We start from the raw sequence: 15,178 nt of genomic DNA, 5'->3' as shown, positions 1-15,178 counted from the left end.
GCAGACCATTTGTGTGGGGATACTGACCAGTCATTAAAATAACAGTTCATCAGTCAGTCACATTCAATTTACGTACTTCTTATTTACCCATCCTTTTTAAAGTTCAGAGAGCTCACATGAATGAGTCATTTCTCCACCCCAATAGAGTACAATGATCAAAACACTTTGGTATATGTTTTCAGTACAACATTCCAGTATAATCAGAAAATCAAAGAGACACCTTCTGCTCCCATCCCAACCAAAGAACAGGTTTGGTTAGAAACAGGTTCCTCTCATGTGTTGAGCACCCCACCAATCAAAACCATCTTTCTCAAGCACTCAGGGCCCTTTAAAGACAGGTGGGGGGGGGGGAGAGGGGGGGTTGCTCTGCTTTACAGGTGGGGTAGTGTTTCTGTGGGATAGTAGTACAGTAAAGGTGAGTAAATGGCTGTATTCCTTTTAATGAGGTATTCAAACTACTACTGTGTGATACAAAGAATAAGGAGGCTTTCAGCGTTAATGGTTTATTTAAGTACTCTAGCATTATAAGTGAGTGGGTGTTTGGTAACTGGGTGGAATTAACTGCAGGTGCTTATTAAGTATCTTTCTTTAGTTTGCTGCATGAAGGGATATTAAGATTTGGAGGAAAAGAGTTATGTATTGCCAACATATCTGAGGGGCAGGCAGTAAGGGTTACAGATAAAAATGTGACCTCTACACTTGCTCCTCTTGTGAAAGAAGAAAAGGTGGGGAGGAAAAAACCCTATTCTGGTTTGGCTCAATAAAACTAATGACGGAAGGAGGGAGGAAAACAATTGTTCCTTACAATTTTATTTCCTAGGTGATTATTCCTGATAATTTAACTATCACTCCAGTGTTCTCATACACATCCTTGCATAGCAAACAATTTCTCTTTAAAGGAGACTTAATTAGTAAGGCACTTGGTTAGTGAAGCTGTTTTTATTACAGTGATCTGAAATAACTGGTTGGGGATTGTATCCTTCCTTTGCTAAACTATCTAGTGCCTGAATGCTGTTAAACAAGCTGTTCCATCTCAGAGGTGATAACATTTCAGTGGTGAATGATGTTTTTAGAAGAGTTTGTTGTAGTTTTTTGTTCAAAGAAAGCAAAGTTACTAATGGTGAATTAACACTTGTAAAATGTTCAGTTCCTATAGCATCTTTCATTCACAAAGTCCAAAGTATTCTATATGGTGGCTAAACTTATCCATAAGATCGCACATCTCTCCCTTTGTCTTTAGTCTCCAAAATTTAAGATACTAACTAACTTTCAAGTTCCTTGAAGTGTTAATTTTCCACTAACTGTCATTTTATCTAATGAAAACCTGTCTCTGCTACTGTTAGGACTCAGTTACCCTTATGGTTAAGATTTACAAGCTGTTAAGAGTGGGAACTTAAAGAGACAAGTTGGGAGAGATAATATTTCTTATTGAATTAACTTCTGTTGGTGAGAGAGACAAGCTTACATAGAGTTCTTCTTGACCTGAAGAAGAGCTCTTGTAAGTTCAGAAGCTTGTCTCTCTCACCAACAGAAGTTGGTCTAGTAAAAGATATTATCTCACCCACCTTGTCTCACTAATATCCTGGGACCCATGTAGCTACAACAAAGCTGGATACAAGAATGGGAACTTCTGTTTTGAATGTGTGAGGGAGGCAGTATGCAGTAACCCTCCATGGTTAAGCTGAGGAACGGCTTTAAGAGACACACCTTGGTATTTGGCTGTCAGTGCTCATTATCTGAACATGAGTAAAAACATTTTTCTAAGGTTACAAGAGACATACTCAGTAATCTGGGCTGGGTTACTTAGAGAAATGGAAGGTGTGGTCCTTGCACTTCTAAAATAAATCAGGTTAAAGGCAGGTTAGTGCTGAGTGGATAAACCCAACCTTTCTGCCGCTGCAGGGTTTGGTTTTAATTCTGCATGAACGGCTCTAAATGTGACTGATGACGCATTTGGAATCAACACCTTGGATTGAATGATGGGTAAACCCTACATTAGGCTGCCCAGTAAAACTACTGGGTCCCTTGTCTCTGGCTTCTTATTGCCCTCATTAAGAATGTGATGTACGAATCCCTCCATGAAACTGGGAGGGAGGGGATGTGAGGCGAGAACCTGGTAGTGTGCATTAGCGTGGTGGCTGTTCTGAGGGGAGCACTCATGCGCTGGCCAAGTTGGGGGAGGGAGGAGAAGAGAAAATATGTGCACTCCCCTCCCACACACCCACTTAAATGGTCTTCATTATACTTGTCTTGAGCTGGAATCTCCGGAGCTGCTGCTGGGTGGGAGATGTGGTTGCTCAGTTCCTCTAAAAAATCTACCTTCGGTTGGGCACCCAAAACTCTAAAGGGCTTAGTTCTCAGTGCATCTTTTCCACTTCCCCCTCTCCCTCCACTTGCATTTCGGGTCTATCACAGCCAGTTGCCCTTTGTGTGGGGAAGGGAGTATAGGCCAAACCGGTTCCTGGTGGAGCTCGTGGGGACATGAAAAGCACAGACCTGCCCATAGTTTACTGAAGAGCAGTGATGCTGCAACTCTTGAATTTGGACTAATTTATCTAATCCCACATGCTTTAGTGAGAGAGAGGAACTGGGTTGTGGCTGGATTTTGGGAGGGGTGGGGTGGAACAGCTGAGGGAAAACAGTCTACAGTGGGTCAGGTGGAAGCAGCAAAGAGGTTTCCATTGCCACTCAGTAAGGGTTTGAAGTGGTAGCTGTACTGAACAGTTATACCTCTGCAGGTGCCTTACTGGAGCAAGTGCTATGCTAGTTGCTCTCACTTGTAATACATTCCCCCTCTGAAGTGCTTGGAATGGGCTGATGTGGGACATGTGAACTCCTAAGGCATTCATAGTTCATCTCTTTGGGAGGAGAGGTTCTCTGGTCACCCAGGAGATCCAGTCACTGTCATGGCACCTGACATGGTTTTCAGTCTCTCCTCTAGGCCCAAGCAACTCAATCACTCCTGCAGCAGTATGAAGTTCTGGTTATGTCTTTGCCAGGAGACGGTGGCAGAGCTGGGCATACAACTCAGGGCTTTTTGACTCCTATTGGTGCTTGAGGCTTATGTTGTCGCATGTTACTGTACCTTCGGCCTTCTAGTGTACGCCTATCTCATTCTACTCAGCCCTTACCCGCCTTGTAACTGCATGTTCCCTCGGCTAAGGACTCTGTCGTGTTACTAGGAATCTGTCACTAGCCCAGCTCGCACATGGATGCTGGTGTATTGGATGACTGTATCCACCTGCGCTATCCCTCCTGTCAAAAGCAAGTATTTTGAAAGCTGACCCTTCCTTCCTTTCTGTGGAAGTCCTTGCCTTTCTCTCTCGGGATTGCATGCACGCAGTAGTAGCAGACTTGGGGCAGGCAAGATCTGGCCGGTAAAGGAGGCTCTGAGAACATGCAGCGTATCCAAAGTTTGCAGAAGGAATTTCATTCATAGAGGGTCAGGGTGTGGCTGAGAGGCGACATCCTAAGCAAGATTCTTCAAATAACTGGCTGGTCTGCAGTAACCTGGGGCTAGATCCAAAAGAGGACTTAAGCACGTAAGACCCACATTTAGGCACCACTGAAATCCTCAATCCCTTTGCTCTGCTGCTGCCTAACCCTGTTGGGACTTGAGGCACCCAAGTGCCTGAATTTTCATTGATAAAGTCTCCAGGTTGCCTACGTTTCTGCTAGGGAGTGTGCAGAGAGCCACCTCAATCTAGGTGCCTGTCTCACACCTAAGCCACAGCTGGATCCCCAAAGTAATCTCTCCCCTGGAGGCCTGATGCAGTAGGTGTTCTCAGAGCACCCTTAAATTCTCACCGTGGCTGACGGGAGAAGAGGTGGCTTTGCTTATAACCTTTAGCCGAGGGTTAGAGCACTCACTGGGGTTGTGGGAGACAAATGTTTAATGGCCCCTCCCCCCCCGCCTAATGTGGAGCAGGGAATTGAACATGGGTTTCCCACCTCTCAGGGCAAGGGCAACTGCACTCCCTATCTCTATAGAGTTATTCTGACTCCCTCTCTGGCCCAATACTTATTTCATACCCAGTGCAACAGTTTCAACAGGAGAGATGGAGGCAGCCCCTACATCAGAGTATCCCATAGCTCCAGGGTTGCAGCACACACCTGAGAGGTGGAAGACCCCAGTGTGAATGCCTTCTCCTCAGGCAGGTGGGGCACTTGAACCTGTGTGTCTCCCACATCTGGGGTGAGTTCAGGTTCTAGCAGGGCTGATTTCCCTACCTTGCATGGCATCTCCTGACCGGCAGCTGGCTAAGGAGATGCTGTGTGAGGCTTTTCTCAAACTACACTGTCCTCTGAGTTTGAAGCTCCCTAACGACATCTCTTCCTCTTACCATACCCAAATGCATACACCAGACAGTGGCTGAACAACCCTAGGAACCATATCCAATTAATGCCTGGGTGTCTACACTAGCCTATACATTATGGTAGGACTACAAGTGGAGTGTCCATAGACGACACGATGGTAAAAATGCCTGAGGTTTCTCTGCATGAGCAACTCAATCACTCCTGCAGCAGTATGAAGTTCTGGTTATGTCTTTGCCACTAGTACAGGCATGGCCTTAGAACAGTTGTTAGAGAAGGAGGGAACAGAAGCTCAGGTAACTCTTCTTTCCACTGGTGTTTCCATGCTTTGTTGGCCAGTGAACCTCCAGTAGCTTGCTGGTTGTCCCACTGCAGTTTAGAGTACCTAAGGAAGTCCCCAGGATGGGGGACCGGGGCTTAGTGGGGACGAAGAGCTCATAAGATGCTCCTTTCTTCTCTGCCCACCTTTCCTGTGTGGGGTAATGTTACATCTCTTTGATATTTGACAGTATGGCTTTGTCTATACTAAGTTCACTAAAATTTCCCCCTGGGGCTAGCAACAGTAGGGAAACTTGAAAGGGAAATTGCTAGTCTAGACATTCCAGGGGTGGAGGTGTTGCCTTATCAGCTCTTAAACTTTCACCTGTCCCCTTGGTATAGAAGCTGGTACAGATGAGGCCTAGGTTAGGCTCCTGTTGACAGCTTGGGTCTTCTGCAGCTCCCCACAATCACAGCTGTTTTTTTTCAACTCTGTCCCCTTTGAAGGAGGGGTCATCATCAACTTCCCAGCAGCTCCAGAATCTAGCCTTCTCTTTTTTTGAGAGTTCTTGAGCCTGTGGAGGATACCTGTATGCAGCTCACTGGAGGAGATTGAATCCCACATGGCGTGCCTGGGACTAGAACGCAGGGTAGAGAGTTTTCAAGAATGTCGCTGGAATGCTACTCAGCTAGTATCCCATGTTCTAGCGGCTCAGCTTCCTCCCGCAGACCTCCTCTGTAACAAGTGCTTTAGGGTACCTTCAGTTCCCAACCTGGGTGTGTCTCTCACTAGGAAGACACTGAGTCAGATTTTGCTGCAGGTTATCTACTGTGAAACCAAAGGAAATAGCACTGCTTCAAAGACAGAAGCCATAGCCTGAGGTACACAGTTGGAGAAGGAGCCCATGATCTCACAGGTAGGGATGAGTTGGGAAGAAAGAAATCACCAGGATGTATATACTAGCTATAGACCAAAGCCACAGAGTAGACAGCTGTGATTTGCTGGTATGAAAATGGGCCAGATATCTCTGACCTGGACACCAACTTCTGTAGGAAGGTGGGCATGGTGGGTGTTTATGACAGAGCAGAACTGGCCACCACAAAATTGTGGCTGACATAGTGCAATTGGTGGGAGTGGAGGGGGAGAGGGAGAGAACTAGGTTACAGAGTGAATAGCTGTCTGGGCTGGAGAAGATGTCTTCAGTGAAAAAGTGTGTAGGGTACATTCAACTCTTTAACTTTTATGCCTGGTCTATCATGGTATACACAGGGACTCTCGCCACGATGTAGCTGCATCAGTATAAATAGCACTCATGTTAGAGGCTCACATTGGTGGTGACTAAAATTCCCAGTGTAGGCAAGGGCCAAACCACCTGCCGCAGCCCACACAAATATTGCTGATCTCCTTGCCCCTAGGATGACTGGAGGAGCTCAGACTGCTAACAGGATACCTTTCACCAGCACTGACTTTTCCCTTCTAAAACTGGAAGCCTGCAGAGAAGAGCACATGTGGGGGCTTGTGGAGTTCTGTTTGGTTTTCCTCAGGGAAAACTTACAAGTCATACAGCTTTGTTCTAGAAATGGATGTCCTGAAAACCCTTTTCCCCTCCTCCCCCCAGGTAGTATTAAGAGCTGAAGATGGCGAAAGGTGATGATAATGGAGTGCGCTGTTTCCAAGGCCTGCTAATTCTTGGCAATGTGATTATTGGGGTAAGTCATCTGAGGCTGTGAGGGACAGGGATGGAGTGATAGTTTCTTCAGGGGCTCTTCACTCCTCATCAGATGCCTTCTTATAAAAGGCAAGTCCCAGCAATGGGGTCATTCTTTGTGTTACCACTACAACTAAATAAAATAAATACAATGCTAGGTGAGAGGTCAGGGTCCAGGCTGACTGATGCAAGCAAATGAATTCAGTAAGGGATTAGATGGGTGAGGGGCCGTGGCCTGGTGGGTCGTAGGGGCAGCGATATTATATCTAGAAGAACAAGCGTTGTGCCATGGGTTCTGGATGGAACAGCCCCTGTTCTTGAACTCCTCTTTCCAGCCAGGCTTCTTCCCACAGTGATGGAAAAGGTTATGTTAATGCCATTCTTAAAGGAATGCTCCAAATCTTGTTTGAAGACACACCCAGTGGGTATGTGCTATGCTGGCCTGGGGGAGAGAAGGCCCAAGCTCAGTGAGTTTTATGTCTCCAATTCCTGTTTGAGGACAGAACACAGTGAATTGTGGGCTTGTGGAGAGGGGGTGGTCTCTCTGGCCAATTCCTGCCTTGTGTGGGGGGCAGAAGGAGGAATGTGATTTAATAGACGCTCTCCTTGGACATAGCTGTGGTACTGCTTTGGGCTGACCTTATGGGAGTCTGACTTCTGGTTCTCAGATGTGCGGCATTGCACTGACCGCAGAGTGCATCTTCTTCGTGTCGGATCAGCAGACTCTGTATCCTCTGCTGGAAGCCACTAATAACGATGACATCTACGGTGCTGCCTGGATTGGCATCTTCGTTGGCTTTGCTCTCTTTAATCTGTCTGTCCTCGGCATCATTGGGGTCATTAAGTCAAACAGGACGATGCTGCTGGTGGTAAGTGTAGTGATATTAGTCCACAGGTCGTTAAGAGACTGAGAGCATGTCATCCTAGTATTCTGCTCACTAGCTGTTGAACGCAGCTAACTTCAAGATTTTGGTTGTAATTTTCTAGACCTTCAATGGCAGTAGGGCCCAATGAGACCTAAAGAGGCACCCTCCTCCCCTTTGACATCTAGGACAGCCCCATTGCCCAGGAACAAAGGAAGTCTAGACCAGGAAATAGGACGAGTGTGGGAGACTAGTTCCTTGGTAACTGATCCACAACTCGAACCCATGACCACAGGTGACTAGAATGACTGATTGAACCTTGTCCCCTTCAGAACAAGTTGGCACCTGCTACTTCAGCTTCACTTCCCCCCACTGAAACAACCTACCAATGGGGAAAGGGAAGGAAATTGGCTCCTTGTTAATGGAACTGAGCCCAGTAGAGGGTTCATATCATAACAGGCTTCCCTTCTCCCATTAGCTGGGTTGGTTTGAGAGAGAGCCTGGGGGACTAGGAATCAAAATGGTGGTCGTGTAGTGGGTTGTGCTGCCTGTCCTCTGGTCTAGAGGCGGCAAATACTGCAGTGCAAGGGCTGTAGCTGTATTATAGTTGTCTGGGTTTTTAGACAATATAGTCACACATCACTCCTTGGGATACCTTAATATGGCACCATATGGATACAGGTGTGGTACAAATGCCTTGATTGGTCTCTGAGTCTCCAGCAGAATCCTGAACAACATATTTGACATGGTCATACAGTGTAAATTCCTACTGAACACTCAAGCTTGTGTCCTCATTATTCACTGGTAGGTGGCATAAAATATTGATACCTCTACATAGGCTTCTGAAATTCATCAAAGTAAGACTGAATCCCTGCTGTGAGGAAACTTTGCCTTCCATAATATCTATGTGGTTGGAAAGTGTCTTGGAGTTGTTGGACTAGCCATAGACCATGCTAAAATGATGTACAGATGCTTGGTCAATAGATCATTGTGCAGCTTCTTATCTAATTCTTCAGAAGCTCTAATAACGAAGGAGAGTGGAGAAGTCTGATCTGTGTCTATACCATAAAAAGCAAAAATTCCATGAAACAAATTTTAAGACTGATAACTTTCTATAGCATGTAATAAACCTCAGACTCTCACTCTCAAGATACCATTGGGGCAAAGAACGTAGCTGCTTCCTAAGAAGGATAAAACCGTGATATTGATAATGAAAGCAGCCACAGTTCCATCAGGCAGAATACAAATAAAATGAGAATATGAACCCTTATGATTTAGGGAATAAAACAACCACCTCACTAATGACAGGGCTTCCCTTTAAATCCAGATTATGGAATATATCTGTTAATGACAGGGTAGAACTTGGATGAATGGGACTCTCAAGGTGGAGGGGGAAGAAACTTGATTCTGAGTCTCAAGGTTGTTCAGGTAGGGTACAGGTGGAGGCTAGGGCTCACAGGGTGGTGGTGGGGGGAAGGAACCCTGCTCCAAAATACCTTGAATCTGATGTTGAGAATAGATCCAGATCTGAGAGCTAACTCTGCCTTCTGCTCCGATTCGTTCCCAGTATATCATTCTGATGTTGATCACCTATGGATTTGAAGTGGCCTCATGCATCACAGCAGCAACGCACCGAGATTTTGTGAGTAGCGGTTTCCCATGCACGTTCTTTCAAGAGTAGGATGGAGGTGGAGTGTTTGAACCTGTTCACAAAATGCCAGAGCTCTATGCATACACTGCATCTAGGGCAGAGTGGAAAACTGAGGAGAGGGCTGGCTTAGAGTCTGGACAGTAATGGATACAGCCGAATCACTGAAGAGAAGGTTTAGCCTCCTAGAGGCATACGTAATTCCATAATCTCGGGTCAAGGAAAGAAGAATTTCTTCACGCAAACAGTCTGTCCATTAACTGAGGCTACTGGACCTTGGCATGTTTTTCAGCTGCAGATTGACAGTGCCATTGTAGGTGTTAGTGATGGAAGATCACTAGTAATGCTCAAATGGTAGGACTTGAGAAGGGGAGAGGCCATGTAGGTTCTTACAGCTGTTGGAAAAAGTTGTATGTTCAGTGCTCTAGCTCCAAACAAGCCTCCAGATGCTAACAAATAGCTTCTTTCCTTGCCTCCACACAGGCAAACCCGATCCGAGGACATGTTCAGCTGTCAGACTCTGGAATCTGTAGGTTTTCTGATGCTCTCAGAGTCTGGTTCTCTAATTCCTGGCATCTCAGGTTGAAGGAGAAAGACTTCCAAACTAATTTGTTTGCACAAAACTCTTTGCTGGTTCCCTACTCCTAATGGAGCAGAAAACATGCTCGATTCAGAAAGGCATCTAGTAACATGGTAAACTGGGCACAAGCAAACAATATGTGTTTTTAATATACTAAATGTATACATCTAAGAACAAAATATGTAGGCATACTTACAGCATGGAGGCCTCTAGCCTGAGAAGCAGGGACTTTGACAAAAATTTGGAGGTAATGGTGGAAATAGCTAGACATGAACTCCAGGTGTGATTCTACGGCTAAAAAGGCTAATGCAATTCTTGGATGCATAAAGAGGGAATGGTGAGTAGGAGTAGAGAGGTTATTTTACCTTTGTATTTGGCATTGTTGTGACCACTGGAACTGTGTGCCGTTCTGGTGTCTACTATTCAAGAAAAATGTGGATGACTTGGAGGGGGTTCAGAGACGAGCCAGGAGAATGATTAAAGGATTAGAACACATTCATTTATAGTGATAGCGTAACAAAGAAAAGGTTAAAGGGTGACTTGATTACATTCTATAAATATATACATGGAGAACAAATATTTAATGGTCTCTTCAATCTAGCAGAGAAAGGTTTAACATGAGCCAATGGTGGGAAGTTGAAGGTAGACAAATTCAGACTGGAAATAAGGCATAATTTTTGAACAAGTGGAACAATTTAGCAAGGGTCATGGTGGATTCTCCATCGCTAACAATTTTAAAATCAAGATTGGATTTTTCTTCTAAAAGATCTGTTCTAGGAATTCTTTTGGGGGCAGTTCTATGGCCTGTGTTATACAGGTGGTCAGATTAGATGATCACAGTGGTTACTTCTGACCTGGGAATCGATTCATCTTGTAACATCACGTGTGCTCTCTCTATCTCATTTGTCTTGTAGTTCACACCTAATCTCTTCCTGAAGCAAATGCTGGAAAAGTATCAGAACCCAGAACCAGCCAGCAATGATGATAAGTGGATGAGTGAAGGTGTCACCAGGACATGGGACCGCCTCATGCTGCAGGTGATCATGCTCTTTTAACTAAAGATAGCATCTAAACATTGCACAGCTCTGGAATTTCTCACACCCTGGAATCTTTCAGTAATAAAAGAAGGCTAGAATCTGGCTTAGAATCTTCAGCTGAGGCCTAGCCCAACCTCCAGCATCCCACTCCTGCTGGTGTATCGAATGATACTTCAGGCCCTTCAAATATCAGTCAATATGTTATGTTCCCCATACATCTGTTTATACCTGGTGTGATGCAAGCTAGTCACATGTGTGCATGGGCATGCACCTCCAAACTGGATGTCAGATCCTGTATAATGTTTGTACGTGGAATCTCAATTCTCTCTCTCCCAAATCCAGAACCAGTGCTGTGGTGTGAATGGCCCATCTGACTGGCAGAACTACATGTCTGTGTTCAGGAGCAGGAACAGTGATTCAGAGTTCCCTTGGCCACGCCAGTGCTGTGTCATGGATGTCCAAGGAATTCCAATCAACTTAGATGGCTGCAAACTGGGTGTCTCTGGCTACTATAATAATAAGGCAAGAATCTCTCTGCTTTTACTTTTTGACTTTACATTTATGAGTGGGATTATCTCATGGGGGTGGGGGAGAAGCATGGGGATTGGAAGCTTATGACATACTAGGGGTACAGGAGAGATCTGCTAGTTCCCAATGGCTTTCTGAGGAGGAGAAACTTCTGTAGCTTCCTGTCCACATCACTGGCCTAGGATAGAGTAAGATAGGAGCATTCCTGATGTTTGGGACACAGGACACAATAGAGGGGTGCTGTTCCAGTGGAACTGGTACAAGATGCCAGCCCAGGACAGTACCGCCCAAAGAACTTGCATTCTGAGGGTGGCTGACTTCATAACCGAGAGGGTTGGCATAGTTGACCGTGTTGGCTGAGCACCAGCCATTTGAATGGTGACTGATACTACATACATAGGGACTAAATTATCTTAACCTACCCAAAGGACCCAGTTCTAGAGATGGGAAGGGACAAAGCCATGTTGATAAGGCACCATGTGGGAAGCTTTTGCTGACTTCTGTGGCATAGAAGGGACTGTTGGTTTTCTGGTACCTTTCCCAAACACTAGTAACCTGCCGTAGTGCAGTGCCTGGTAAACTGTATGTTGCTGAGTTTTTTGGGAGCAGGGCGGGCAGCCTGAACGGCAGAATCCATTCAGTGAAGCATCCTGTTCACAGGGACAAACTACTGGTTGCATCGAAGGTGCATGTTTGGAGGTGGGGGCTGTGGGGGAATTCATATGACCAGTAGCTTCTAGCAATTTAGCAGAGGGCTGTCTTCTTCAGCTATATTCCCACTGGCAAAACAGAAAAGTCATGTTCTCCAGGCGATTTGATGCAAAAAGGCATAATTAATACAGTAACTTGGCCTGAAATATTTGAGGAGGATCTGTTTCCAGAGGGAATATAAAGCCCTAATCGGGATCTATTTCTTCCTCTTGTATCGGCGCATTGGCAGAGCCGTGGGGTGGGATTCCAACTATAAGCTATCTTCTGAGACCAAGCTGAACATTCGGACAGCAATGGTTGCAGTCCAACCACCACATGTTCTAGCTTACTTGTTAATGTAGTGCAAACTAGCTAGTTGTGCGCTTGTGCTTCCTGGAGAATGAGAACGCCACCTCTCTCCAAGAGAGATCTGAGCTTGTAACGCAGTTGGTAAAAGCTCAAACTCTGTTCTTGATTTGCTGCTTGTTGGCTCTGCTCCCACAGGGTTGCTATGACATTATCTCTGGTCCGATGAACAGACATGCATGGGGTGTTGCCTGGTTTGGCTTTGCCATTCTCTGCTGGACTGTGAGTATTTAATATCTGGGTATTTTTTCCCCTCTCTACTCAACATGAGTGAAATGGGGATTGGCACCAGTGAAAGGACTGATGCCTGGAGAACTAGTAGCTCCACATCCAACCGTAGGGCCATTCTGAGTTGGAAACACATTTGGGAGGTTAAGGGAGGTGGGCTGTCTTGAAGGACTGTCTCCAGATTAAGCTGTGTGAGCTCTGTTCCATTAAGTCAGGCTGTGTTCTGAAGATCACCAGTGCTGGTCTGACCTCTACATGCTCAGACATTAATGGCAACTGCGCTCAATTCCCATAAGTGCACCCTGCTGACATTCCAAAAAAAACCCTCTGTACTGTATAGCTAACTCGCTTTCTTTTGACCCTGCAAATCAGAAGCCTCTGCCAGTGGACTGATCCCAGGGCCCATAAAGTCAAACTAGTTATGTGAGCTAACCAATATGAACTCTCCCGCCTCAGCCCAGTGCAGTGATTCTCAGCCTATTTACCATTGTGGGCAACATCCACACAAAATATATATATATATATACTACCTGTATGCCCCTGAGGATGTCACATGTCAATTACCCTTGCTAATAGACTTTTGCTGGAAATGCTTATGTGGCCACTTCAAAGCTCTTTGGGCTTGAGTCTTCAAATGAAAAAAATACACCAGGACTTAAAGTATTTGCTATTCATGATGAGCAACTGATCACCTACGAAACAGTCATGGCAAAAAGTTCAAGGGCAACCTCTAGACTGAAATCAATACATAAGCACCTACAGCACTGGTTCTACAGCCTAACTGCAGATAACTCCCAAAGGCGCTAAACTCAGGCAAATTGAGCCGGAGCCGGGCAAGCCATTTGCAGTGAACAACTCTTGTATTGAAGAGTTGGCTCCTGTGTAAAGCTGCAACCGCCTGCAGCTACCTGGGGTGGATTCAGTGATGGAAATCCCTGACTTGATCCACTGAAAGGTTGAAATATCTGGGATTGTCATTCTTTTAAAAATTGACTTTCTTCACTAACAGCCTCTTTTCCTCTTTTTTCAGTTCTGTGTTCTTATCTGCACCATGTTCTACTGGAGCAGAATTGAATATTGAAGATCCAATATCCAATATCCTCCCAACAACCCCTCCTGATCTCTTGGTGCATGAAATTGCATTTGTTCATCTGTACTATTCCTCTTGTGCGCTGGAGGATTTGAGGCTCTCCCAGTCCCCCCATTACCATTCCTCCCCACATCTCCCTGAAAACCTGACAGACTGATACACTGAGCTGATCCTTCCAGGAAAGAACATTGTTTCCCTTAACCTTACTGGAGTTCTTTAGCTTTTATGCCTATTAACTGACCCAAATCCTTCACTGTTCTGAAGACGTCTTGAGTATGAGATAGATGCTCTAATCCTTCTGGAAATGGCATTGGAATGGGAAATGGCACGTAAATGTACTTACTCCAAAAAACAATTTCTTTAACCTAGGGTTAATATAAAGGATATGAGAACAAATCTGATGCATGAAGCTTTTGGTATATAGTACGTGTGAGAGATGCTGTCACGACATTACAGAGCCGCTGCTGGCATTCCTCTCTGCAAGGAAGGGGAAACTTAGACATGTAACTGCAGGAATCACCAAGTTTATTTACCATTCAGATTTAGTTCTGGCCTCTATTCAAGACATCTGTCTCCTATAAGAAGGAGGCAGACTCTTTGGGAAGTTAGGCATAGCAGAAGGTAGAAAACAGTCTTAAAGGATAAATGTAGGTTACTAGTCAACCCGAGTCAAAGGATAATTCACTACATCATAATATGCTTCCTTTGTTCAAGACTGCCTCTGGTTTTTGTCACTGGTAAGCTATAAGACACCCACCTCTCTGAAATGGTACCAATGCATGCAATATTTTGCCTCCTAAGACTGTGACCTAACAGTTTCCACAGCTCCTTGGATATCCTGAAAAAATACAATCTTGTACTCAAATGTGTTAACAGGACAAAATATTCCTCCTTTCCCACCCCCACCAGCCTACTCCACTTTCCACCTCTGGCTAACTCAGTGCATGTGACTGAGCCCTCTTGAACAAGTAGGGTAACTTGCTATCAAGGGCAACTATTAATTCTTACTCATATGTTCTTCTATAACCTCACTGAACCCAGTTGTGTCCTAGCATAAGCAGTTAAAACTCCCACTTAGGTCAATAGTAGTTGTCTGCTTAAGAGAGGCTCAAACTGGTTCACTCTGATCTGGTGTAACTCCTAACAAATGTTTTCTCAGTTACATGCATTGTGTGACATGTGTTCCTTGTACAGAATGTTTTATCAGAAACCTGTTTAAGTGTAGTGGGTCAGCTTCTAAGAACCTGCCAGTGGCCATGATTGTTAGTGTTTCTGTATATTCTGCAAATCTTTAATAATAAAAAAAAAAAGCTGAGTTAAGTTCTTACGGTCATGGGTCTTGAGTAAATCGAGGCTCCACCGCCTGCATCCAGACACCTGAATGTTGGGCTGTGTGGATCTGGGTTCAAAAAGTGCGTGGCTCCACACCTACCCCAGGTACTGAGTTGCCACTGTCTGTGCACCTAGAACGTTGTGCTGTAAGAAAAGTCTGGAGCTGACCAGCCTTGTCAGTCGAATCATGAAGGATGGATGGCTAGAACTCTTGAATTAGAGTTGGGTCACTGACACATGGTGGCTTTTGGAGCGGGGGTGGAAGGGAATCTGTTTTGGAGGGGGGTGGACACCAGAAGGCAGGCTGCCTTGGTGATATGATGGCTGCCTCCTTCAAGAGGATGGACTCTAAAACATCACCACAAGCAGTGTTTTAGTACCAAATCCTCCCCCAGGATTGGCTTGAGCAGACAGTTAGACCTCTCGTGAAGCTACACATTTAGTTTTAGCTACTATGGTTCCCACGTGCCTTAGTGACTTGTAAGGCAGAGTAGCAATAGCAAAGAGCTGCAGCTTTTATGTCACTTTTGAGGCC

General features: G+C 45.2%; 1 protein-coding gene across 2 annotated transcripts; it reads left to right on the top strand.

Moving 5' to 3' along the window:
• Positions 1-361: 361 nt before the first annotated feature.
• Positions 362-14,853, top strand: UPK1B (uroplakin 1B). Of its 2 annotated transcripts, none has more exons than XM_067546049.1 (8): positions 362-415; positions 6,192-6,282; positions 6,950-7,150; positions 8,712-8,786; positions 10,287-10,409; positions 10,752-10,931; positions 12,132-12,215; positions 13,252-14,853. In XM_067546049.1, the coding sequence occupies exons 2-8, from the start codon at positions 6,211-6,213 to the stop codon at positions 13,300-13,302; spliced, it is 786 nt and encodes a 261-aa protein (XP_067402150.1). In that variant the 5' UTR covers positions 362-415; positions 6,192-6,210; the 3' UTR covers positions 13,303-14,853. The 2 variants fall into 2 exon arrangements, with proteins under 2 accessions (XP_067402150.1, XP_067402151.1); XM_067546050.1 differs by lacking the exon at positions 362-415 and adding an exon at positions 3,140-3,264.
• The last annotated feature ends 325 nt before the right edge of the window (positions 14,854-15,178 follow it).

Source organism: Emydura macquarii, unplaced genomic scaffold (assembly GCF_026122565.2).
Source record: "Emydura macquarii macquarii isolate MOO-44397 ecotype Brisbane River unplaced genomic scaffold, CSIRO-AGI_Emac_v2 contig_1119, whole genome shotgun sequence".
Classification (NCBI taxonomy): Eukaryota; Metazoa; Chordata; order Testudines; family Chelidae; genus Emydura; species Emydura macquarii.
The sequence above is the reverse complement of the archived record's forward strand: the minus strand, read 5'-3'. Positions and strand labels throughout refer to the sequence as shown.

Excerpts from the sequence above, each read along its gene's own strand:
- UPK1B (XM_067546049.1), top strand. The coding sequence starts at position 6,211 with ATGGCGAAAGGTGATGATAATGGAGTGCGCTGTTTCCAAGGCCTGCTA. Across the intron at positions 10,410-10,751 it reads GGGACCGCCTCATGCTGCAG|AACCAGTGCTGTGGTGTGAA; the intron begins GTGATCATGCTC and ends TCCCAAATCCAG. Across the intron at positions 12,216-13,251 it reads TTGCCATTCTCTGCTGGACT|TTCTGTGTTCTTATCTGCAC; the intron begins GTGAGTATTTAA and ends CTCTTTTTTCAG.